This window comes from Nothoprocta perdicaria, unplaced genomic scaffold (genome assembly GCF_003342845.1).
Source record: "Nothoprocta perdicaria isolate Ctin4 unplaced genomic scaffold, notPer1 scaffold_230, whole genome shotgun sequence".
Taxonomy (NCBI): Eukaryota; Metazoa; Chordata; class Aves; order Tinamiformes; family Tinamidae; genus Nothoprocta; species Nothoprocta perdicaria.
Window position 1 is genome coordinate 185,380 of NW_020455456.1, and position 25,394 is coordinate 210,773.

Sequence of the window (25,394 nt, forward strand, 5' to 3'; positions counted from 1 at the left end):
AGGGCTTTTCCTCCGCTCTGCCTGGGGGAACCTGGTGCAGCCTCTCCTGTTTGAAGGATGCAGAACAGGGAGAGGCTTGGGGGAGAGGAGATCCAGGCCTTTGCCCACATGCTGCTGGGAAGCCCTACCTCGGGGAAGGGGCTCTGCCCTACGCAAACTTTTCACCACGTTTTCTAGCCCCCTTGCCTGGGCAATGGTTGTCTCATTGGTGAAGAATGCCTGCGTAAGCAGCCCTGCTTCTGTTTCAAACCTGAAGAAGGATTCGTGTGCCTGAAAGCTTGCCTGTTTTTTTTCCACCCGTAACAGTTGATCTAATAAAAGATACTGCTCTTCCATAAAAACCTSGAATTGCATTACTATTCAGTAATTTCAGTGGGTTTGGGATCACGCCGTTACAGTTGATGCAGTGCTGTTACACAGCCAGCCGACGCTTGGCTAAGCTGTCAAGGAGAACATATTGTCCCCSCAAATGACAATAGCAAATTCTACAAAGCAAAACCAGGGTCTGCAAATCCAGCATTAGCCTCTGTGGCACATCTTGAACAAATTAGTACAGGAAATTAATCTGGATCAAGCAACAGTAGCAACAGTAGCATACGAAACACGATTAAAATACCAAATTATGATACAGTAGCAAAAAACAAGCTCTTGGCAGTGAATGAACTGCTCAAATTTTAAAGCATTAAAATCTGACATATCATAAAGATAACATAAAAAAAAGTATATGAAAATGTAATTTGAGGTACATTTAATGGTACTATTTTAGATGCAAGTTAGGGCCAGGTTTTCAGTCAGAATTTGTAGAGTTCTGGCACTTGTGCTGCTGTCTCTTCACTCCCCAAGGAGCCACGTATAATTCAAAGTGCATTTGTCTGTGATACAGACAAATAAAATCACAACTACCATAAAAAGATTTTCAAACTCAAGCCCTTTTCAAAATCAAAGTATTGGATCAAATCAAATCAAGGTGAAGATAACTACAGAAAAGAAAACTCTCCAGCTCATCTCAGCTGAGTTCACTGGGGGTTTGAACCACATGATCTCCCCTCCAACTTGTGTTATTCATTAAGTCTATGAAACTCAGGAAAAATTAGAGTATAAATCCAAATTTGGATCAGAAATTTGTGATTCAAAATGACCCTTTGTCACAGTTGGCTGTACAGTCCCCCCCCACATGCAGCTTTTGTGCATATGTATAAATCTTGCCCGAGTACTGCAGTAATGTAGTAGTCACACAAATTGGTTATTGGAGTTCAAAGCATTGCAGGCTGCTTCACAGGTGCCCGGTACCTTAAAATATTTGTAGCAGAGTAAAATATGTGCAAAACACTTAATCCTTCTGACTTAGTGAGGTTTAACACTCTACACTTCATTTGTAGTGGATTGCTTGCAAAAGTCAAGGAATGTAAGGAAAATACAGCACCCCATGAACTCTACTCACTGTACAATATTAAGTAATACATTTAACAACTGCATGAGAAAATCTTAAAACAAAGATGCACTCAATCTTCTTATTCACGTGTCCACAGAAGCTGGTCACTTAGATACATAGAAATCTAACTTKAGAGGACTCACAAATGGAAAATTATAATCCATTATTTTAGAAACTTCTTTTGCAGTGAAATAGGGAACTCTAACTTTCTGATAATGTCAGGAATATTCCCAGAGAGAAGACAACACAGAAAGGAGCTGAGGAGGTGGTTAATGCACTGTTTGTTCAGGACAGTGAGGGTTTTTCTGGTTAGAGGTGAAAGGAACTCTACTCTTTTTTCGAAAGTATTCTGATGCTCTCTGAGAAAAACACCTTTTTTTGCATAGCAGCTCACCCCATGAGCTTGAAGTCTGAAATTAATTGGTGGTAATTTATCAGTGGTAGGTTAGCAAGGCTTTGTAAACAGCACACGTCCAATCCTGAAAAGTTGCACCATTGAGATAAATAATTTCTGCAGCAGCCTGAATTACTTCTTTGACTTTTAACTCCTCAGAAATTGGCAGGGGAGAKGACATTTCATCAAGCCATGGCTGAGGCAAGGAAGACTTGCCCAACCTCTAMCACACAAGGGCAGAAAAAAGGCAAGTCAGACATTGTTGTTTGCACGGGTCAAAACAGCTCCAGCTCGCACTGGAAGCTGAAGGCTGATAAAGAGATAGAGGAAAGGCCACCTACAGCTCAACTGACCTTCAAAGCCAGTTTGCTCGGGAACAAACCTGTGCTGTAAGAGGTCACATTTTAAGTATCACTCATAAAAGTGGAATAAGGGAAGCAGAAAAAAAAAAAGGAAGGAAATACCATTAACCTTAGGCTTTTCTAACCAGTTACAATGCTTGAACAAGTGAATGCAAAATCTGAAGAGTCAGAGCACAAAGCCACTTCATCAGTGTAAAAACCTAAGCAAAAGTGTGGGTAATCACAACTACCTTCCAATATGGCCTACAAGCATCTGTGTTTCACCCAATGATCTCTATCCTCCAAATGCTCACACCACACGTTCAGGATAAAAGTGGAGATGACATCTGTAGACAACCCTGCATCTCCATTGTGCTTTTTGAGTTGGAACTGCTTGCATATGGGATGTCTGGGCTCTTCAGATTGCATAGTRAGGGTGGCTGTGACCTTACTTCACAAAAAATATCACAAGAATATGTAGCTATAAGGTTGGTAATAGCAATTGTCTGAAGCTTAAGTATCTACATAAAAATCAATTAAAATGAGTAGGGTATGGTATGTGTAGGATACAGCTTGAGTCTGGGAAGATGAGCAGCTGTATTGTCCCCAAAATAATCACTAGACCCCATGGTAAAATAATCCTAGCACTGGGGGAAAAGCACTGTACTTCCCTCTAAAATGGAGCAATTGCTTTTCACCAGGAAGTCAGCCTTGCCCTAGAAAACACAGGGAAGGGAACATGGCAGGGTGCTATATCTACCACTTCAGTGTATAGAGCCCTTCTGCACACCAGGCTCAGCTCCATGAGAAGGGGGATCATATCTGTGAACAGCTTTCAATTAGAAGGAAAAGAAAAAAAAAAAAGATGGAGATTTTGGGGCTCTACTGTATCTCCCGTGTAACTATATAAGAACAGATATGGTCTTGACTTACAGTTATTCATTGGCAGGGAAAAACAATTTTCCTCACATTCCCACAATACCAGTAACATCGTCCATTAACTGCTACACTCTGCATGTTTCTGTATCCTAGAGTTTTGCTGTGGGCAGAGTTTTCTGTTCAAGGCACACAGAAACATTTTATGAGGGAGTTTATCCTCATTAGTGGGCTAAAATGGTAATTATACTAGAGCAGAATCAATGTAAAGATATCACAATTTCAAATCACTGTCTCTGAAGAGTCTTTAATTTACAGCTAAATCTGACTCCAACAAATCAAGCGTGTACTATATTAGGATAAACTAGTAATAACCCCATTATCTCAAGACATATACATTTTATCTTTCCGTTCAATAAAAATGCATTGATTTCTAATTAACARCTCAAGAGCACTTGTCAACAGAGCCAAATCGAATGTGAATGCTGGAGGTGGAGTTTTGATTTGAAAGCAGCTTGTAGCTTTTAATGATGCCTCAAACAGATGTAAAATGTCATTTGAAATGACTGCACATTGTCTGGTGAAGGACAGGTAATCATCAATGTCTATATTATAACTATTGTTATAATGTCTATATTATAACTAGATTGAAATCTGCCTGAGAAGATGGGTTGTGTCTTTCTCTGTCATGTTGCCTTTTCCAATATTCAGTCTCAGAAATGATGGCCCATCATGAGTTGTATGTTTTCAAGACTGACAGGTTTGACTACTTTACTCAAGGGTCATTATAAATCACAAGTGCTGGAACAAAATAGTAGCTCAGCCACATAGAGAGCACAAGATGTTTCTTCTTCATTGTTATTATGTTGTTTCAAGGGCAGTCCTGAATATTCTGTCGCTTTTCCACTGTGTCATTGATCAGTATTCTGTAACATTGATGGACTGCAATGCAATTAATGACATCAAGAAAATGAATGAATTCACTGCTTGTCTGGCTCAAGAATGTATTCTCTTCAAAAACTACTGATAAAATCTCTATCAATACTTTACGAACTAGAATTTTGAACGTGCTGAATATATCAGGAAAATAGTAGAGCTTTTTTGTTAAAACAAAACCTTAGACTAGAATCCTTAATAATTTGCCTTATTCTGAAAAATTGATAAGCAAACACAAGTTGTTGTCAAATTTGACCTTATTTAGTCTTACTGAAGCTTATTTAGATGCCTAAGTAAAGATCTAACAACACAAAGTTCCTAGATTTATCTTCTGGTTTTAATTATTTTTTATTTGTCTGATTTCCATTTCAAAGCTATTCACTTATTTAAGACCATATCCTTTATTAAAATGGAAGCAGAACAGAAAGTCTGTATGTTTGCCAGCACATCAGACCTCCACAAATTATCTAAGATACTCACTGACTATATCTATTTTCTTGTTGAGAAAAAAAAATCCTAAATTTAATTTACATTAGAATTTGTTCATTAGAAAGTCTTCAGGGGCACTGACTTGTTGATTCTTCTTTTTGCCCAGAGGGCTAACTGAGCTCCAAGGGACCTCTGCCCACCAAACAAGTTTCCAGATTGTAAACCATATGGTGGTAACCCATATGGAGAGCTGGGAGACCTGGGTAGTCTTCATGGTGAATCTCAGCACCAGTAGATCCCAAGAGCAGTGATGCCAGTAAAGTTAGGAAATGAACAGTTACTGCATGTAATACACAACTCACTATTTTTCTTCATTGAGGAAGAAGAAAGTTGAGTTTCAAAATTTCAAAGCTCTCTGTGAAATGTAATTCTTGTTTTCCCCCTGCTGCTCTATCGTTYCATCACAAGTAAAAACAGTTCTTCCTCCCTTGCAATCAGTTTGCCAAAATCAATTCCCCAAAGAACTCTGTAGCACTTCTATACTTTGCCCTTTTGTGTTTCAAAGAAAGAGCTCTGATTTTTGAAATCTTCCATGATGAAAACACCACAGGCTCCCAGGTAGTCTATCCTGTGCTTTACTAWCATTGGGAAATTACTTCTTATATTGGAGCATGTGCCATGCGGCCTTGGGGATGTCACAAAGGTGGATGTTACATATTTGGAGACAAATAGGAAACGTGTTTTTGCTTTTTGTTTTGTTTTGTTCTGTTTTGTTTTCAGAATATCTCCCTAAAAGAGATATGGTTATTATTGGTAATGGTTATTATTGTAGCCCTCTCAGAACTAATTTTAGGAGATTGGTGGTCACAGAAGAAATAGGTAAGTGGGGAACTCCAGAGCTATATGGCCACTGTAGCTGTCACTGGGTTCTGTAATTTACTGCTAATTAATAGCTACCACCATTATGTATACATCACATGAATAAATGCACACATATCCCTATTGCTGCAAAAATAAATGGCAAGGGAGCTTTAATGAGCAACCAGTATTACCAACTGTCGTCAACCAAAGCTCTTGTGAAGATGCTAAGTGGCCTCAAAGTTGGAGTCTGAGGTTTACTTGGTGTTTAAAATGCATTTTGGATACTTACTGATCTGCTGGACTTCCATACTTGCAAGCTTTTATGAGCGGCCAGGAATCCCACAATGAAAATGAGAGCTCATAACATCTCTTGATTTCAGAATATGGTAGGAGAAGAAATATTCCTACGGTTTTTACCTTAAAATAAGTTCATAATAAGCTACGCGAGTTGGACGTACGGTCAGGATGTGAGCTGTTACTTCTCACTCGGGTGGCACTTCCAGCAGGATTTTGGGGAACTGCCCCAGGACACAGCATGCCACTGCTGGCACTGCCACCACGAGTTCCTGCAGCACCTACGCAGGCAGCACGTCCCCACACCTGGAGCTGCTTCTGTTGCGCCATCTGACAAGATGCCCAGCAGCCCAGATGGTTACAGCAGCAAATCTTCTAATTAATTTATTAGCTCTGACCAAAAAAAAAAAAAAATGTGGCAAACATGTCAGGGTACGTGTTAGTAGGAATGCCACTATGAATGTTCAGCACCACCATACTAGCAAGCCGAGCATAAAGAACCTTCTACTCRGCAGTCACCTCTGCTGAATTTAGAATTAGCCACCAGACCATAAGCATTTAGTGCTGTGCCCTGTTACTTCAGCTGGATTACTAGAAGATACGCAATTAGGACCATCAATCTACAGTCCAAATCCTACAACTATCTGGAAATTATATGCTATAAACTATGCAATTTTGAATGCTAATGCTCTTTATCTGTTTTTAATCCTCAGTTTTTCATAGCTTTGTTATAACTATAGCATTTAATTACTCCGARGACAATTCTATTGAGAACTGAATACTGCTTCGTAAGAGCAGTTTAGAGGAATGAAGTAAAGTCATTTTCCACAGCTGGTATAAACTGATTACATTCTGGGGCTCAGATGAGGAACTAAGGTTTCAGATTTAGGAATCATTCCTGAAATATTTGATTTTAATTTAATAAAGCACAGAACTTCCTGGTAACAGCATTAGACTTTCATATTTCTTTGCAAACAAGTCACATATCCAAAGCAAAATGCTTCTTGGCATGAGAGATATACGGTCTCATAATCCAACTGATTTCATCAATGGAAGAATCTTCCCTGCTGTGGCTTAATAAATCACTCCAGCCAGCAAGTGCCAGCCACTTACAGTAAGAACTCGCTTAGAGTTGCAACACTAAAGGCAAGGGTAGATCTAGAATGACTTTTGCAGCTATCTCAAAGTGAAAGCCCAGGTAGGACAAGCATATATGAAAATTATCAAAGCCCTAATTTTATCCTCTGCATTACAAATATATTTGCACTGAAAACAGTAAGAATTTTTACAAAGCATTTCTTCCAGTTTTATTCCTACTATCAAGATAAGTATTTGTCCTTTTTTTGCCCTCTTTCAGTCTTTACTGGCCTAAATGCTTTTTTTGCTAAAAAAATCAGAAGCAAATAAGTTGAACATAAAGCTGTGCAAAAAGAAAACTATAAATGACACGTTTCACTGATGCAGTCATTTGATAACATTCATATAATTCATTTCTGAAGTATGGTGAACATGATTGGATATCRTACTGGTGTTTTCATACCAAAATTCCTGGATTTTTAAGTCCCAAGTTTTCCATTGGCTTTTTTGTTTTCTTAGCCATAGGAAAACAGTCAGGCTCCATTARCTATTGTAAGGAAACAATATATTAATTATCATCAATCTGTGAAAATGAGCTTAAAATCATGTTCTTTGCTTGCCAAAAAACTTCCACTTCTGTCTCATGTTTGTGTTCAGGACTAAGCATAGCTATAGATTCACTACTTGACATAACTGACCAAGGGWAAAAAAAGAACAACTGCTGTAGGGRTTTTTCAGAAACAGCATCCAAAGAGATTTTCTAAAGATAGGTGGGGGGGTCAGAAGGGCTTCACCTTTTACTCTTGCAAAAATTCTTTACTGACAGATCTTGGATTAAACAGGGCAGAAATAGACTGAATCTCAATTAAGACATTCATATTTGTGGCAAGGCTTGAAAGAGGAAAGAAGCGGGGAGCAAATTAGAGCATTTTCTAGGCTTAACCTTAAAAATATAGGACCTGACTTCAATTATATTTATATCCATTCAGTTCTACTGACGTCAATGGATTTACTCCTAAATTATGCCAGATGGAAATCAGGCTAGTTATTACCACATTTTCATGCATATAAACAGCACCTCTTTAAAACTGCCATCTAGGCAGAAGCTCATCCTTGGACAATGTGCATCCTTGGAAAACCCAGATAAAATCAAAGTAAGGCACAATCAGCAAGAGGGAATTTTAGCGGGTAACTATTCAGAGTTAGGAAGCGGAGGGTTGTTAGGAAAAGAGAAGATCCTGATGAAGTTTCCTTCACATAATCCTCCAAATGGTTCTGGCTTTACCTGGCTTTAAACAGATAATTTCTGGGACTATTGCTTTCCCTAGTTTAAGATAAAAAAAAAAAAAAAAAAATAGAGTGATCTGTGCCACCTCTGAGACTGGTGTGTTCTTCTGTTTCCCTTTTGGAAGAGCAGCCTGCAATGGTCCTGCTGTCAAAACTTGAACATTCAGCCCCCTTTACGGATCCGCTCAGGGTTACAGGTGCAGAACCGTTACTGGTTAGAGGTCGGTAACTGGTAACTGGTGTTCAGAATCGTTAATCAGGTCAAATGTGATCCTATAACCACTTCCCATTCCTTCTGCTTGAGCTTGCAAGCATCTGAGCAGCTGTCTGAAGTGATGTGAACAGGATAGAGACTGAACTTTTACGCAAGGCTTCTCTGGGCTAATGGAAACGCATGATGTACGTGGCCTTTGATGAGTACAAACAGCCTGTTTCCAATGTGAACTGAACTCAGAGAAGTTAAAATTCCTTCTTCTGAAATCTCCTCGCAGCTGTGGAGAATTAATCTCATAAGGTTATAAAAGGTTCAGAGAGGGCTGGTCTTCCTCTTTTCAACAGGAGGGTTTTCAACATGTTCCAGTCCCCTCACCACTCTGGACGCCTGTCTGCACTCAGCAGGCCCTGCACGACATCCATGGGCTGCTTCTTCCCACTGGCTCCTCTTACCTTCAACTGCTCAGGCTCTTTCCTGATGCTGCCCTGCCGCCTTCCTCTAGGCTCTCCTCATCTTTCTGCATTCATTCCTCTTGGCTTATGAACAAATACCATAGCAGCAACATTTGTCATCTGGCTCCATATGGGATCCTTCTTTTACCTTGCCTATATATGTTTTGGAGCACAGTCTATTCCTAATTTTATCATTTATGCTGCAAACCATCCCAATGGCATTCCACGTTTGGCTGCTTCCCATAGCCTCTTCTATCAACATGTTAGTTATTTTATTAACATGTTACACTAGTAACCACAAAAAGCACCACCAAAACCAGTGCTGCAATGGTTGGAATGTCCTCCTCAACAACCAACCCTCCCAAAAAACACAAAAGCTGTGGGTCTGCACACAAAATGTCACACAAGAAGACTCCAAACTACCACGTGCAGCTATGCAAACCCTCTCCATACTGCTTCCTTTGGAGCAGGTCTGCTATCAACAGCCTCTTCCACCTCTTCCAGTTGCCTTTGCCCTGTTAACACCTGACTGCAGCTCTGGGCACACAAATTTAACTCTCTATTTTGAAACTTAATGTAGGGACGCAGCAGTGATAAAGAGTTTTTCAGGGGAAGGAACACCTGTGTGCATTTAAACCTAAGGTACTAACGTATATCCCTCTTGAAGGGCACTGCAGGAGGCTTTGCATACGGGATGAGGTGAGGCCAGGCAGAACAGCATACACTTATTTTCAGAGCAATATACCAGMTTTGCTCTCCACAAACAAACAGCTAAGTTTCTCTTTCCCTGCAAGCTCTTTTTCCACAAAGTGAATGTTTTAGACCTTTTTCCATAAACAACACTGACATTTTTGGTAGAAAGCCCACAAGATGGCTACTTCCATTCTTTGCCTCAGCAGTCTATTCTGATCAGTTTCTGCAACTATTTTCAGTAAATAAATACTTGCATAGCAACATCTGGCCTGAGGAAACACATATATAACTCCCTTGCCCCTGTGCCCAAATAACACGATGTGTTCACACGGTTTCAGGAATCGTCCACGTGACCAACAGTCATTAGTGCCTAGTGATTAAAAAGCAGGTGTTTCCTTCCCTCAGGCTCCTCTTACTGTACGAGAACCTGAAACACAAGGGATCCAAGTGACAGCTGAGAGAACCTTCATCCATGTCCATTTGGCTTCAACGTTGCCACATCAGCAGCAGGAGGGCTGATAGCCCTTCCTGCACATAGTCCTCTCTGTGCACACAAGAAGAAATGGGCCTGGCCACTTTAGCTACAGAGTGCGTTTTTGTGCACTGGTTTTATTAAACAGACATTTCCACACGACCTGCTCTGAAATGGACTGTACAGCTTTCCATGCATCCTATTTTGTGGTTATTCCTAAGGTCTATTTACCACATCACAGAATCACAGAATCGCACTGGTTTTATTAAACAGACATTTCCACACGACCTGCTCTGAAATGGACTGTACAGCTTTCCATGCATCCTATTTTGTGGTTATTCCTAAGGTCTATTTACCACATCACAGAATCACAGAATCACAGAATCACAGGATGGTTGAGGTTGGAAGGGGCCTCTAGAGATCATCTAGTCCAACTCCTCTGCTCCAGCCGGGACACCCAGAGCACGGGGCACAGGGCGGCATCCAGGCGGGTTTGGAAGTCCTCTAGAGGAGACATCTCYGCTTAAAACTGCATTACCTCTGTGTGCTGTACAGAAGAGTCTGATGTCAGTGCAACAGGCTCTGCAACAAGGTCAGGTTTGTTACCAAAATACCTRATTTCTTTACACATGGGATGTCTGTTGGGCTATGTCCCCAATACCTCACATGTGAGTGTGAGGCTACTTCACCTTCCATAAGACCAACCTCTCCATGCCATGATAAAGATGGGGAGCTCTACCAGGAACAACACAAGTATAGGGCAATTCCCCATGTATGTAGAGAGCTTCATCCTTCCACAAGATCCTGTTTTGGATTTTTCTACCCACTGACCTCTCACTCTTAGTTTGCCCTTATCCAGAAGTACTCTACGGAGAGCTGGTTGCTCATATTGTGCCGTTTTTTTCTATCTTGCACCCAAAGTCAAATGTGAATATCAAGGACTGCATCTCTGTGTACTTTGGCTTTTTCCACTTGATTTGATTTGATTTTCTGTTTCACGCAGTGACATTCTTTCAGCATTATCGATCAGTTTTCATAGCGTAAAGAAAAGGACACAAAACTGTGTGTGACCCGTGGAGATCGCATTTATTCTGCCTCTGCCTCTCTATCCTGCAGTTGCCTGTTAAGGATTTATATTAATTCTGAACATTTTGCTTTCTTGTTTTATCATTGTGCAATTCTTCCTTCCYTTCCTAATCCTTAAAGTGAGGGAAACAGTAGGGAGAAGGATACAGTGCCTGTTGAGATGTCTGTCCTTCTCTCCATAGGGAAGGTTAGTAAGATACTGCCTAACAGGGGCTGCAGGGGACAAGTTTTGGATGCTACTAGGTAGAAAGCAAATCCTGCAGCTTGAACTGCTTTGTGTGACTTTGACATCGCATAAGTCACCCCATCATCAAACTTCATCACTAATTGTAGAGAATATGTCATGTTTAAGGCAATTCTCCTGCTATTTATGGTCTTTCCCTATAAATACACTTGCAAAATGAGATTAAATTTGGTCCTTTTGATTGAAATGTTACTTTCATAAGTGAACCGAGGCATGAGCTTTTGAAACTTGTGATGCTGACTGTTTGTGCTAACTCAGCAATTGGTCTTAGCAATTTTTACCTGTGAGGACAGATATTCTTCCTTGCTCCATTTTTTCTCATGCAGCAACCAGTCAAAAAATTATGGCATGACTCTGGATTTCTGTGAAATGCCACGATAATCACTGCACAGTAATCTGCACAATAAGGTTAAACCTAATGTTATTCAATGGCTGTTCCCCAAAGTAGATTCCCTTTTAGTAGTAAAATCATTATCTTCCTGTTTAAACATTYGGGCTTTCCTCTCCATCTCACAGTCCATAAAGCACCTTTATGATGCAGAGATTTTTTTTTTGCAAACAGACAGAAGATGGTTTGTTTTTCCTGCTTTGATTAAATCCTACATCCCACAAGGAGTGAACCTGTGATACTGCTTGACAGCTCTTAATTGTCTGCTTCTATTAAGATGCCAGCACTGCATGTCTTTTCTGCAGCCCCAGTGTGATTTTGCTACGTGCCTGGCATGAGCACTGCCAGGGCTGAGGTTAATGTGTACACCATACAACTCATTAGCTGTGCATTACTATCAGAGCCAAAAATCAACATGATTGATCCAACAATATGTTTGGGCTTGGGACTGAGACTCAAATGAGGTCTCACCAAACGCAAAGGTCAGCAACTTGGCACAAAATCTGCTGTGCACAGAGAAAGCTTTTCTTTCAAACTATTCATCAGGGGAGGTAGGAATGACAACTAATATGGGCCTCATTAAAAACAAGAGGAAGAAACCCCTTGGAGAGGGCAAGGAGGCTCCCTGACTATCAATTTGGTTTTTTTTTTCCGTCCTTTGCTAAAGCTTTTATTTATGCTATAGTAAAGACAATGTAAAGTTTAAAGGTAGCTATGGGCTCTGGAGGTTAGAAAACAGGTTAGACTAATTATCCTGATGTGCTCTATCAATTACCGGCCAGGGAAGCAGAGAGGATAACTCTGCAGACAGAAATAAATCGTCAGATTTGAAAGATAGGGGGAAAGGAAACGAAAGATTTTTTTTTTTCTTTTTTAATCAGCAGTATTATTTCTTTCAGTTAAAACTCCAATGTCAAAATATTTTCTCTCTTAAAATAACTAAAACAAAACAGACACCAGAAGAAGAGTGGGAGAGAGAAGCAGAATGCCACAAGCAGCCTTTTCAACTCATGCATTTGTTTCAAGTAGAGTCCTTAGGAAGATTTCACTCATAATTCAAGCCTTCTTGCCACAATCAGGCCCTGAAAACAGTACTTCAAAAAATGCCATTTTGCAAACGGCAGAATCGTGTTCTTTTCTTCTGCAGAAACCCAAAGTGATGAGATTGCTATTGATACAACAATTAGGCTGTAAAAGAAATACTCGCCTGCAATCTGCTGGGCTGCTGTGTTGCAATGTAATTGTCTAACAGCACATTTTTGTTAGGGTTGTCATGGTATCATGGGTATAATTTTATTTTTACAGGATATGGTAATAAGGTAAAAGGCTGGCATTAATAGCCTTAGAAGCCTATTACATAAACAGAGGTTGAAGATTAAAATTGGACTGAATTTGTAGAGTCTGCATTGAGTAAAAGTGTTGCCACAGTGAAAACTATAGTTCGTATTACTTTTCCCCCACCACTATTTTTTTTTTAAACCCTCCCATTCTACTAAAGGTCAATCCCTCTTTCCAACGGAGGTCTTAGATTCCTTTCAGGATATTTTTGGAAAATCTGTGTTTGTTTTTCTGTTAACATTTGTTTGCTAAAACAGGACACAAAGCATATCGCTTCTGCTTTTGCCAACAGTGATGTTCAGCTGTTCTACCATATTCCTCAAACATTAACCAGCTAATCTGCCCTAAAATCACTTGCCAGCAGGGACAACATAACTCTGACTGGAAGCTGAGTGGGAGAGCAGGAGGTAGCAACGCTGTGCAGTAACTCAAGAGGGAAAGCAAATGTTTTCCTCAGAATTAGGGCATTTTTACTAGGAATGGCTCCACTTTTGCCAGGAATTTTCTCAGCTAGAAACAACTAGGGTATTGTCAGGGAGCAGGGCTGCAGGGGAGAGGGAATATTTCTCTTTTATGGTCTATTCCACTACTTGCTGATCTGTTTATTCACATCACTAATCAAAACGTTAAGATGGGTACATTATTTCATTAAAAATAAACCCTGATGACTATGGGGAACATCACAGTCCTGACTTGATCCCCAAAAAAGCCCTCTCCCCTCTGGCCCCTATCGGACGTGGCAGCAGTGGGTCCAACTTCCCCTGCTTCCACATAGACTCCTGCCTTAACATGAAACGACCCCAATGCACCTGGAAATCACTGGAAACTGGGGCTTTTCCAACCTCTGCCAAGAGCTTGGATCAGATCTTTGTACATCTCTGGGTCTAAATCCACCTCTGGGAAAAAGCAATATAATGGAAAAATGTGAAGTCTATCAAAGCACTTGCTCTCCAACTGCATGCCTCCGAGTTTTAATGCAAAAGCCGTTGATTTCTCCAGGAGGGACATGCCTTTCCTTTCAGACTTCATAGATGCAGCCAATAAGCAGCACAGTCCAACACAAAGCAAGCAGAAATAGCACAAAGGTGGCCCGGGCCATCCACATGCGATGGGATGATCCACCACATGGAAAGGACCAGCATGAAAAAGAACCAGGAAGGCAAAATTCTGCCTTTTTCAGTTTCCATCTTGTTCTAGTGGCGTGTAATAGTGGTAAATCTGGCCTGCCTGAGGGAGGCAGAGACAAACCTTGATTTCTTTGTGTTGCGCCTTCTCCCAAGCTCATTCCCAATCCTCATTTCCTCCCATGGAGCTCCAGCGGGAAGGGGCCAGGCTCTTCTCAGTGGTGGCCAGAGACAGGACAAGGGGTAATGGGTGTAAGTTGAAACCCAGGCAGTTCCATCTCCATGTGAGGAAGAACGTCTTTCCTGTGAGGGTGCCAGAGCCCTGGAACAGGCTGCCCAGGGAGGTTGTGGAGTCTCCTTCTCTGGAGGTCTCCAAACCCGCCTGGATGCTGCTCTGTGCCCTGTGCTCTGGGTGTCCCTGCTGGAGCAGGGGTTTGGACTAGATGATCTCTAGAGGTCCCTTCCAACCTCAGCCATCCTGTGGTTCTGTGATTAAGGTTAATGCAGGCCCAAGAACACTCACTTAGCAATGCTCCATAGTTACCTGATGAGAGGAGATCCTCTCTTTCCCCTTTAAAAAAAAAAAGAAAAAAAGAAAAAAAGAAAAAAAAGAAAAAAGAAAAACCCTAACCTATTCTGCAAAAGAGTAACTTTCAAGGTCAAGTCTTTCAGTTTCATCCCTTCCATTTACCCTCATATTCTTCGTTTATTTGACAATTTATCACCCCAATCTGTAGAGCTGTTTTTCTTTGCAATCTTCAATACTTAGTACTTCTGCTTGTCTTATATTTATTATTTGCTTGGCTCTCATTGGTAGGGAAAGAAATAGCACGTACAATGGGAAAATCCTAGCAGCTTATTGAATGAAACAGTTATTTTTAGCCAGTTTTCTTAATATATCCATCTATTGGATGCACCTGAAGCAACACAAAAACTGATGTTTCTGACACATTTGATCAGTGTTGATAAAACTGGCGGCGGAGGAACCTGACTGAATCTGGGAGAGGAAATTACTCCTCAGGCTATTTCAGGTTTACGTCGTTCCTAAGAACAGGCCAATCGTTATCCCAGATAATGAAGACTGTTAATGTAATTAGGCGCTCCGTTGTGATGTTTTACACTGCAAACAAATATGTTCTGGAATTAATTAGCTGCAAGGTCAAGTAGCACAGGGCAAAGCAGGACTTACAATTTTTACTTAAATGTTTCAAAGTAAATAATTAGCCAACATTTAAAAGTAGAATTTCTAATTTAGGGCACATAGAAGATTCTCCCATTTGAGGTATATGAAGTCTCCAAAAGGTCAGATTAATTTTATTATTACTGACATCTATATATTATCAGTGTAATGAGTCAAATCCTTTTCTAACCTCTCAGAACTTTAGTTTTCTCTGTGGGCCTTAAACTTTGGTAGTATCTCCACTCACTACCTTGAGGCCTGTTACAAGACCCTTCTCCCTATTTATCTTTCAAACAGATGTATAAAAACACACTCGGAAATACACAGATTATTATTAAAACAGAGACTGAAAGAAGAATAAAGCTGTAGAGACCAGCAAATGCAGTGAGGACCTTGCTCGGCAAATCTGATTTCCTTGCAGAGATATTGGGTATTTAAATAATAGTTTTCATAGCAAATGCTAATGCACCTGGCAGGCCATTTATCTGGTTAAACTATACACTTACTTAAAATTGGGGTTAAGACACTGTGCAGCCTAAAGTTCACTTATGTTTTAAGCAGCACAGGTAGTTTCCAGGGACAGAACAAAGACATCAAAACTGGCACAACAGGGATTTTATGCCTGAATATGCCACTGGTTCAGTTAGCTTGTTCAGTTTGTGCAGTCAGCTAATCTGAACAAGGAGCTACATGCGGCCTAAATAGGCAGCCCCCATCCCTACACCTTTGCAACACGTTCCCATTGCTTCTCTTGCACGGGAATTGGCATTTGCCAAAAACCTGCAGGGAGCTGGTTTGGGAATCTCAACCTGCAGAAAAGTATCGTCACTGCCCCCAAAGCAGATCTAAAACTCCCACAGAGTCACAGGGCTGCGGTGGGAAGGGACCTCTGGGATCATCTAGTCCCACTCCTGCTCCACGAGGGTCACCCAGAGCACACTGCATCATGTCCAGGCACATTTTTCATATCTCCAAAGAAGGAGACTCCACAACCTCTCTGTGCTCTAGCATGTCCAGTGCTATGACATGGGCCTGGAGGACAAACTGGCTGGGGGCTTTGGAATGATGAGTTTCTATTGCAGTGCTGTAGCATATTGTCTCAYAGCTGCTGAAGGAAGCCGGTTTCCAGAAGCGTGTTGCTGAATAGCTCCTTTTTAGACAATTGAAGAAAAGGAAAAAGAGGAAGAAAACAACCACCCCAATATTACTGAGAGTGTATCAGCAACCACCATCCTCCAAAAATCATTCTTTCTGGCTCCTTAGGGAGTCACAGCTGCTGCAGCAGAGCTGTGGGAGATGGGGGCCACCAGCAGCCCCAGTTGCCCGGGCTGCAGCGTGACCGTCCTCCTGAATCACAGAATGGTTAAGGTTGGAAGGGACCTCTAGAGATCATCCAGGCCAACCTTCCTGGCGCCCCTCTGCTTCTGGTCACAGCCAAACTTCACACAAGATGATGGTAAAGGAAGCCCAAAAGTTTTAACTCTCTAATGGGCTGGTGTTTTCTACAAAGGTATTTCCAGCCCGCAGCCACGAGGCTGTTCTAAGAAATCAGCAATTATAAAAAAAAAACAAAAAGCATCTCCTCTCTTCTTTGAAAACCTGCATGTGGTATCTCCTATCAGAATAACAATGCAGCTCCGCTGCTGTTCACTTCTTTTGCAAACCACTGAACATATTTGCAGAGGAAATGGTTAAAAAAAAAAAAAGAAAAAAGAAAAAGAAAGAAAGAAAAAAAGGTCTTCATTTTATATTAGGAAAAAAAAGACGTAACTAAACTTTCATGTCCTTTGACTAAATCTTGTTTGGACAGCTTATATGTCTCACAGTCTTACTGTTATTGCCTACTCTTCAGAATTAGAGTGAGAGTAGGAAGATAAACATAACACTGTGATGCACAGCTCGATATGGAAAGGGATCACTCTGCTACACGTGCCCCACGCTTCAGTTCTAATGCAGGGATATGGTTATCTATGGGTGAAGGAGATGGAGCAGCCTCTAATATATTGACACCCTTTTCATTTCGGAGATGGTGTCACAAACTGAAGAAGAACTCGGATTCGCCACGCTGCTGTGGTTATTTTCTCTGCAGTATCAGGTATTTTCTGTACTCAGATCTGCACATGAGATTTTTGAGAGCAATAATGCATTTGCCCAGAGCATTCAGAGCTGTGTGAACACAGAGAAAAGCTGGAGTCAAGATTTAGTGAGAAAAGCCGAGAGAAGACTTTTTTTTTTTTTTTTTTTTTTTTTTTGCTGTAGTTTTAAGTATTAACGTTATAAAAGGCAGCAACTCCTATTTTAAGTTCCTCAAAGGAGCCTTGGGAGCATTTCTAACAAACCTAGTGCCTGTGAAGGCATTTGACATTGAGAGAGGAGCCTGCTCTCTGGCTGCAGAAGTGCCTTTTTAGCCAAGCCCACACTGAAAGCTTCACTGGCACAGCRAGCACAGTTAGACACACAGAGCCAGGGCTTTTGATTCTTTTTTATTTTTCATTTATCTTATTTTTGAATGACCTAGCTGCAGCATTGGTGCCTCACTACAGATTCAGCTACTCCTGAGCGAGTAATTGGGTTTTTTTTTTTTGCCTGTATGGCCAATTGCTCTGCTGAGCTGGAAGAAAACTACCTCTGCAAACAGGCTTTTGCCAAAACACCTTTTTGTCTTTGTGGCTTTGAAGGAAGCCAAAATATAGATAAGACTTTTTGAAACAGTTCCTTGCTCAGTTAGATTGGACACACAAAGTGATAAAAATAAACCACCGTTTTCTAAACGGTACCATTTTAGCCCTCATGCAGGAGCAAAATCTTCTCCTCRTGAAAAAAACACAGCAAAATGTGGGCAGCTGTGACGAGAGAAGCAGAAATGCCGCTTTCAGCTCCCCTGTACTCCCTTGCCTAGGCAGAGCTATATAAGAGAGAAGAAAAGGGAGATGGAAAACCCATTTCCAAAGGGATTGAAAGGATTCCTAGAGAGAAAAGGGACAATTAAAGTGCACATGGAAAAGTTCTGCCATTAGAATTACATTATTAACTCTTTTTTTTCATATTAGATCACCAGAAGTGTCTTTACATGGAACACTAAAAAAAAAAGTAGTCCTGGAAAATTAAAACCCACATGGAGCTGCTCCCTCCTGCCTGGCACACTTGCTAATGTCACTGGTCTTGGTAAGGTGAAAACAGGAATACWAGAAAAAAACAGCAATGGGGAGCACCCACAGACACCCTTGCAAAGTGGCACTTCTCATTTCTGCTGGTAACAAAAGCATGAGGACACTGTTGACTAACACAACTCCCTCATCCTTGGCTGGCTTCAGAAACCCTCTCCACAAGGGTGAAGGTTGGGACAAGGTGAGCCTCTTAATAAACCAGGGAATTTGGCATATCTAATGATTGCTTCTGGCTCTTTTCCTCCTTACCTGTAATGATTTCCCTGTGAGTGTTCTGCTTGGCTTGAAGAAAGCAGAACTTGTGGTTGCAGGTGCTTGACCTGCCCAAGGCCACCTGCTTCATACAGAGGTATGAGGTGGACCTACCCAACCAAGGAGTTCCATGCTCAACATCACTGCTTATGGGCTGTCTTGGTACAGAAGTACTTCACACACAGGGTAATTCTGCCAGCATGCAATTACATAGCACCTCAGATAACCTACTATTTATTTTAACATTACCCACCTGAGAGAGACACAGCTAATGAATCTATTTTTGTAGAAATGTAAAGGTTGAAGTTGAGAGCTAAGTTTGGAGCAGAAATATATGTATAAAAAAGTTAAACCTGGAAATACTTTAATGAAAGCAGGGAGTAATCACAGCAAATTACAGTGAAACTTTTATGGGATTACATTTTGCATTCCCAAGGAACCAACAGGCTTCATCACAGTTAATGTCACTCCATTTTGGATAAGTTATATAAGTAATACAGTGTGATAAAGTAAAAGCTGTCCTAAAAGTTATAATCTAAGATGTTTTTCAAAATGGAGTTCAGATTTCTTCTCACTGAGTCCATGGGAAAAACACAAGATATGCCACAAAAAAATCAGAGAGAAAATTATAATATTAAGAGGAGTATAAGCCACATGTTTTATTCTGTCTCCATTGATAACAAGGTCTKTTTCCCCCAAATTGGTTTTCTAAGCTCTGGAAGTTAGAAATCAACCAGTAGTTCATGTGGCAAGAAAGTTCCTTCCAGAAGGAGAAAACCACTGTTTCTGAGTGTATTTCCAAAAATTGCCATTGAATTTCCTTTCTCTCCACCAGCTAACGCAGGTGGACACAGTTTGCAGCAGCTGTGCTAAGAGGAGCATCTCGGCAAGGCACCGTGACTAGCACCTAGCCGGGCTCCTCCACCACCTCATCTCAGCAGCATGTGAGTTACCCTGGTATTCTTACATCGAGGATTCACAGCCTGCCTTCTAGCAACAAAATGAAACAATTTAATACAGATTTTTACCATATGTAGTGATTTTCTGTGCTTTTAACCAGATCTCCAAAATAAGAAGAAGCTGGGAACTTTTGACATCATTCCACTGCCATTGCAGAGCTCTGCATGGTGAGCTCAGCGAAGAAAACACGTTGACTTTTCAGTTACAGTGTCACGGAGAGTCTCTCGAGGCTAATTCTTGATGACAGCCTGTATAAATACCCTGGAACATGCACAGACCCACAGCCTGGCCTTATTAAAGGCAAGACAAGTTTTMCTACTAAATTCAACAGGATCCTGAATAGCATGAAGTAAGATCTCTGCCCATAAGGCAAAAATAAAGGCTAGAAGAAAGGTGAGAACTGCAGCCTATGTAGTAGCTGCCATGAGGAGAGGAGGTTAAGGGCACATCCCTCTCCAGATGAAGAAACACTACTTTAAACATTATGAAAATAGCATAGTTTTAAAACAACAAGGCATATTTCTATAAAAACTTTCACCCAAAAGAATCAGTTTAGCATTAGCTATAGAAAATACTTACCCATCAAAGGGAAAAAAGCTGTTCTGTGCAGCAGCACCTTATGACRCATTAGCTTTCACAAATTTTTGAACAGTGTTCACTTCCATTGCTTATTTAACAGCCCCATTTGCAGCTGTGCTGCTAAGGAACTACAACTTGTTGCCACTTCTCTGCTTTCACCCCACTACAAAGCACTGCCGATCACACGTTTCATAATAAAACAGAGGAAATGCATAAAAAAGCAGCACGTCATGTGTCCTCTCAAGATGATGTTGATTTATGAAGCATAACGTATGAATACGATCTGCTACGGAGTATTAATCCTTTCGGAGGAGAGACTTGTGAAGCAGAAAATTCCAGTTATATTTAKCTTTTCCAAAGTTTGTGGAAATGCATGTGAAAGACAAAGCAAGAGGAAGGAGCCTCTTGCTTCCAGTTGAACACTGCAAAAATGTACTTAGTTTTTTAAACTCAAACTGTGCAAGATGGGGGGAAAGCTGCAACCACATTCTCAGCAGGTGAACCTGCCTTCTAGGAGGATGCCCAGCATTGAATTTAAGCAGCACTTTCTATGGACACATCGGAACTGCCTCACGCACCAGCCTGCACTCAGCTCTTGCGGGCAGATGCAGCAGAGTGGTGGAGCACAGACCAAGCAAGTGGTTACTGTGGAGAGCAGGAGGCTGGAGTCAGTTTTTGTGACACTTGACAGATCAGAGGACTTTTGATCTCCCAGGAAAGTCTTTACTAATTGGCAAACAGAAGCAAAGACTCAGGGCATCTTCCAGGTAATACCTGTCATATTGAGAGAGAGGTTGTCATGAAAGTTAAATCAAAAAGTAGAATCTCATTAATCCTCTACACTTCAGCCAAGGCTGATTTCTGGCACAGAGAGATAGAGACAGAGTTCAGAAAGGAAAACAAGAATGTTTAGTTACCTTTTCTGCAAGCCAGCCTAGGTGCCTTATCTCTCGACTTCCAGCAATCCCTGTCTTACCCAGCTGGTCTCTGACCTCTGCAATCGCCCTGGGGATGAGATCATTGACACTGGAGTGGATGGCATTGAACCAGGCCTGGGCTGTAGCTGAATCCTTACTCCTCAGAATCACGGTGTGCTTGGCATCAGGTGAATGAACTTCAATAAGTCTAGAAAAATGGAGGGGGGAAAACATTATGTTCACTCTAGAAACTTGAATACTGTCAGGTGGCTACATTTATTATCTAGCTTGCTGTTATAAAATAGGATACTAGTAGTAGGAAGAGCTACCACTAAAAACTTACCTTTAGAGTGGCCAAATATAATGGGATCTACCTGGTCATACTTGTACTGATGCTACCATAAAATACTGGTCATTAGAAAGGAGATTTGCCCCTGCTGATCCAACCCAGAATGCCAACTGAGATTCCAAACAGAAAAGCAAAAGTAAATAATCTGTTGCTTTAAAAGATACACTGCTGTTTTCCCCTGGGGCCATCCCCGCTTAGCAGTTCCTTAGGCTTTGGACTCTGCTGTGACAACCAAGGAACGGTGACTATGGACAAGCTGGACATAAGCAGCTGCCTTCCTTAGCTCTACATTGAGGCACTGCTGGAGCTTCTCAATGTGCTTATTTTATATATACAGAGCTATATGAAAGGGCCCTAATCCTAAATAGACAAGTTATCTTGGGATTCCATTGTGGGTTCCTTGACACCACTAAATATGAACCAAAAACCCAACGTAATTGGGCTTCTCCATGAGTTACAAATAACCTGAACGCTCCATTGAGATCCTGTTAACAGTGGCAGCCAGAATGTGCTAACCACAACCATACGATGGCTGCTGGCAGGCAGCTTTTATGGTTTTCTTAATTGATGCCAAGACAGATGATTTTCCCCAAAAAACATGCTTACTAGGCTGTCCTGTGGGCTTTCACCCCACAAGTGTGGTTTCAAAGGCACAGACGAACACAGGGAATTCARGGAAAACCCTGTGTGCAGTGGTTGTGGGAACTGTGCAACACCTCTGCTAGCAACAAGAACCCTTTTGAAGGCAGCTACTTCAGCGATGCTCTTAGTGAACTTTTAGTTAGTGGGGCTCTGTGCACKCTCCTGTATCTCTGTGGGCCACCTTCATCTGAGCACTCCCTAAATAGTCCAATAAGTAACAGTCTGATTTATCTTTACACAGTGACTGCAAAAYCAAGGTCATTGCCTATCACTCAGCTCCATTCCACATTAGTGCTTTTTCATCACATATTTTTTCATCAAATAATACTATGATTTCCACCCAGCACTACCCACACAAATTCAGTGTGAGATTTGGGAGCAGCCACACACTTGTGTGTGACCCCTGGGACACACAATGATCCTTTCCTGTATCAGAGAAGTAATTAGTAGAGAGGAATTTGTTCGCATTGCAGTTCAAGACAATATTGTAATACAAATATTGGTTATATAATCTCAAAATCCTGCAATTTGGGGCTTAATTAACAATTAGAAGTTTTTAATTAATTGACTAAAAGAGGCAGAACGCAGAAGAGGATCCAGCGGAACCGGCGCTGTGCTCCAGGGTGAGCGGAATTAGGCCTGTTGGTCTTTTGTTTGCCCATTCTGGGAAGGGGCCATCTACACAGAGAYGCTGCTCTAAAAATAGAAAAGGTCACCAATTTCCAAGCTAAGCAGCTGAACAGTCCAGGGTCCTAAATCACTGTTTAGATAGCTGAAAAAGTGGGTTGATTTTTCAGAAAGTGCTGAGCTAACACAATAGCCCGTGTGTCCTCAGTACTGCTGCTGGAACTCGGCACTCTTGGAAAATAAAGGCCCTTGTTTAGCTATTCCAGTAGGCACTGAGCTTTCAGCTTCAGGTACTGAAGAAACAATCGTGGTCACACAATGGAGATCCAGTGATTATGAAAATCCTGTTTGTAGATATGCACTTTCTTCACCATATTCTTACTTTTTTTCTTTTTAACCACAAGAAAGCTGCCTCTGGAGCAGCTATTTAGCTGATTTAGCAATTTGTGACTAATGATCATTAAGATCACACATAGCTCCCACAAGCTTTTTCTTCTTTTCACCAGAAATTCCTGGCCACTTAATGCCACACAAACTGGAACTTGTACTCAGAAAACCATGGAAACAAATTGGACTTGGATTTTAAAAGGACATTGTAGCAATTAGGGAATTGTTACCTACTACTTAAGCAACACTTTTTGTAATGAGATCTCAAAGCATTTTACAAAGAGGGTTCAGTCACAGCATTCCCTGCTTTTCCCACCAGAAAAACACCCAGAGAGGTGTTGAGATTTGTGCATAATCCAGCTGAGGCTGGGAACGAGGCAGGAATATCACTCACTACTTCCTGCACTCTGCTCCCCACTTTAATACTTCTTTTAGAGTGGGAAAAAAAAAATGGGGTGGCAGGCAGTACAGAGTCGTTTTTCCAAAAGGTTTTGGAATTGCATTTGGAGAAACAACAGTCTGAACCAAGCATGTCATTTCTGTAAGAGAACTCCCACCTCCAAGTCACTATGTGTCATCTCCTAAACAAAGCGCTGAGCAGGTATTATAAATACATCCCAAAATGTGCTCCTTTTACAGTTACATAGGAACAGCAGTGGGCTCGTGTCATTTTGTTTTAACTTAGTAGCTGCAGCAAGTTTAGGTTTAAAAATAAACTATCTAGGGCTGAAAGTCCTTCCAGATGGCAACTTGCTTCCCCACAAACTGGAATTAGCGCTGGAGTAACACTTAAGTGCTATTTAAAGCAAGTGGATAAACAGTCAAAAAATCATTTGCTAGCTGGGCCCTCATCAGTATTTCCCTTGGTGATGGCTATTTCAGTTATGCCTACAGTAATTCTGGCCTCTAAAATAATAAGCCTTTTTTAAAAAAAAACTTTAAGTGACTCAAAACTATGGAGTCTGTCATCATATAACATATGCCAATATATGCATTCTGCTGTGATATCAGTGTATATATTTTACTATATGTACACACTATATACACACACACAATGCCTTGCTTGCAGAAATATTCTTAAAATACTATCTCTTASTGCCTTCTAATGGAGTTATTTGGGGGACTGCTTGTCAGACAGCAAAGTTTGATGGAGATCACTGGAAAAAGGCTACGTTGTCCCTTAGCTGAATGACAGGAAGATTGGGCAACACAAGCTCCATTTTTCAGAAGGGGAATTCAAAACTAAATAAATGTTGCATTGGCAGCAAGGAAACTCAGCCCTGCTGGTCACGGCGCTGGTCCAGCCTTGGAAATGAGCTGCAAGTCTCAGATTTGTGCAGGCTGCTAAACAGGATACCCTCTTTATTCATGCAGTACGAACCCGAGCTCAAATCCTTAATTGCCTAAGTTTTGCTACTGACCTCCACAAGATCTGGACTCTAAACTATCTTTTAGGACCTGGCTTAACAGATTTCTGCTGAGGATCTGGGACTGTTGTCATTGCAGTCATCTGAGATAAAGCTCCCAAGGGAAAATTCCCCTGAAAACTTTCCAGATACCTGAGTTCCTGCTGCAATCAGATGCTTGAAAGTGCTATGTCCCTATCAACTCTTGCAGAAAATGCAAGAGTGAGTGCTGCTTTGATTCACCAGTCCTTCTGGATACTGCTTTAACAGCTGACTGATGGCATTWCCATACTTTCTGAAAAGCAAAAAAACACCAGTGACCTTAGTAAAGTCCAGCATYGAAGTGCTTCAATGTTTCCAGCAGCTCAGCCATTGTAGCTTTGATTTGTTCCTTGGCTAAACTGACCACCGTGTACTGTATTATGTTTATCTGCAGTTCAGTGATAAAGTTCCCTTAATTCCCCCCTGAATTGAATTATTTAGGGCAATGCCACAGCTGTGTTTATTCTCACACTCCACCACAGTTATGTAAATACTGCATATGGAACTGTTTCTGATAAAGCCCCTACCAACCCAAAGGAATTACATGTTAGCTCTAGATGGCTGCCAAGATGCGCGGCATCTCTCCAGCTTGGCAATGCATATGAATGATATCACATTTTCTCAGAGATCATTTGGCAAACCTTATAATGAAAGTGTAATTTTCTCTCTCCTTCTCAAAGAGTTCCAACGAGCCAGAGAATATTTCCCGGCATCCCGTTTTCCACTTGCAGAACACGGGCTTGACACAAAACCCGAATCTTCCCAACGCTGTAACCTTGAGGATGAGAGCCCCAAGCTTGCTCCCTCAGTGGATCCAGGCACTTCGTTTCACAGAGGGTCACAGGTAGCTGAAAGCAAATGTTTGACACACCATAATCATTCCACATGTGATAAGGCCTCCTTGGGCAGCAGGGATCATTATCTAAGAAATACCKTTTATCAAATCTC

General features: G+C 41.2%; 1 protein-coding gene across 1 annotated transcript in view; it reads right to left on the reverse strand.

Moving 5' to 3' along the window:
• The window catches only part of SNTB1 (syntrophin beta 1), a 104,938-nt gene that overhangs the window by 15,937 nt on the left and 63,607 nt on the right, over window positions 1–25,394 (reverse strand). The window contains exon 3 of the mRNA XM_026039499.1: window positions 20,994–21,201. Coding sequence (XP_025895284.1) covers window positions 20,994–21,201 — 208 coding nt within the window. The remainder of the gene's footprint in view (window positions 1–20,993; window positions 21,202–25,394) is intronic.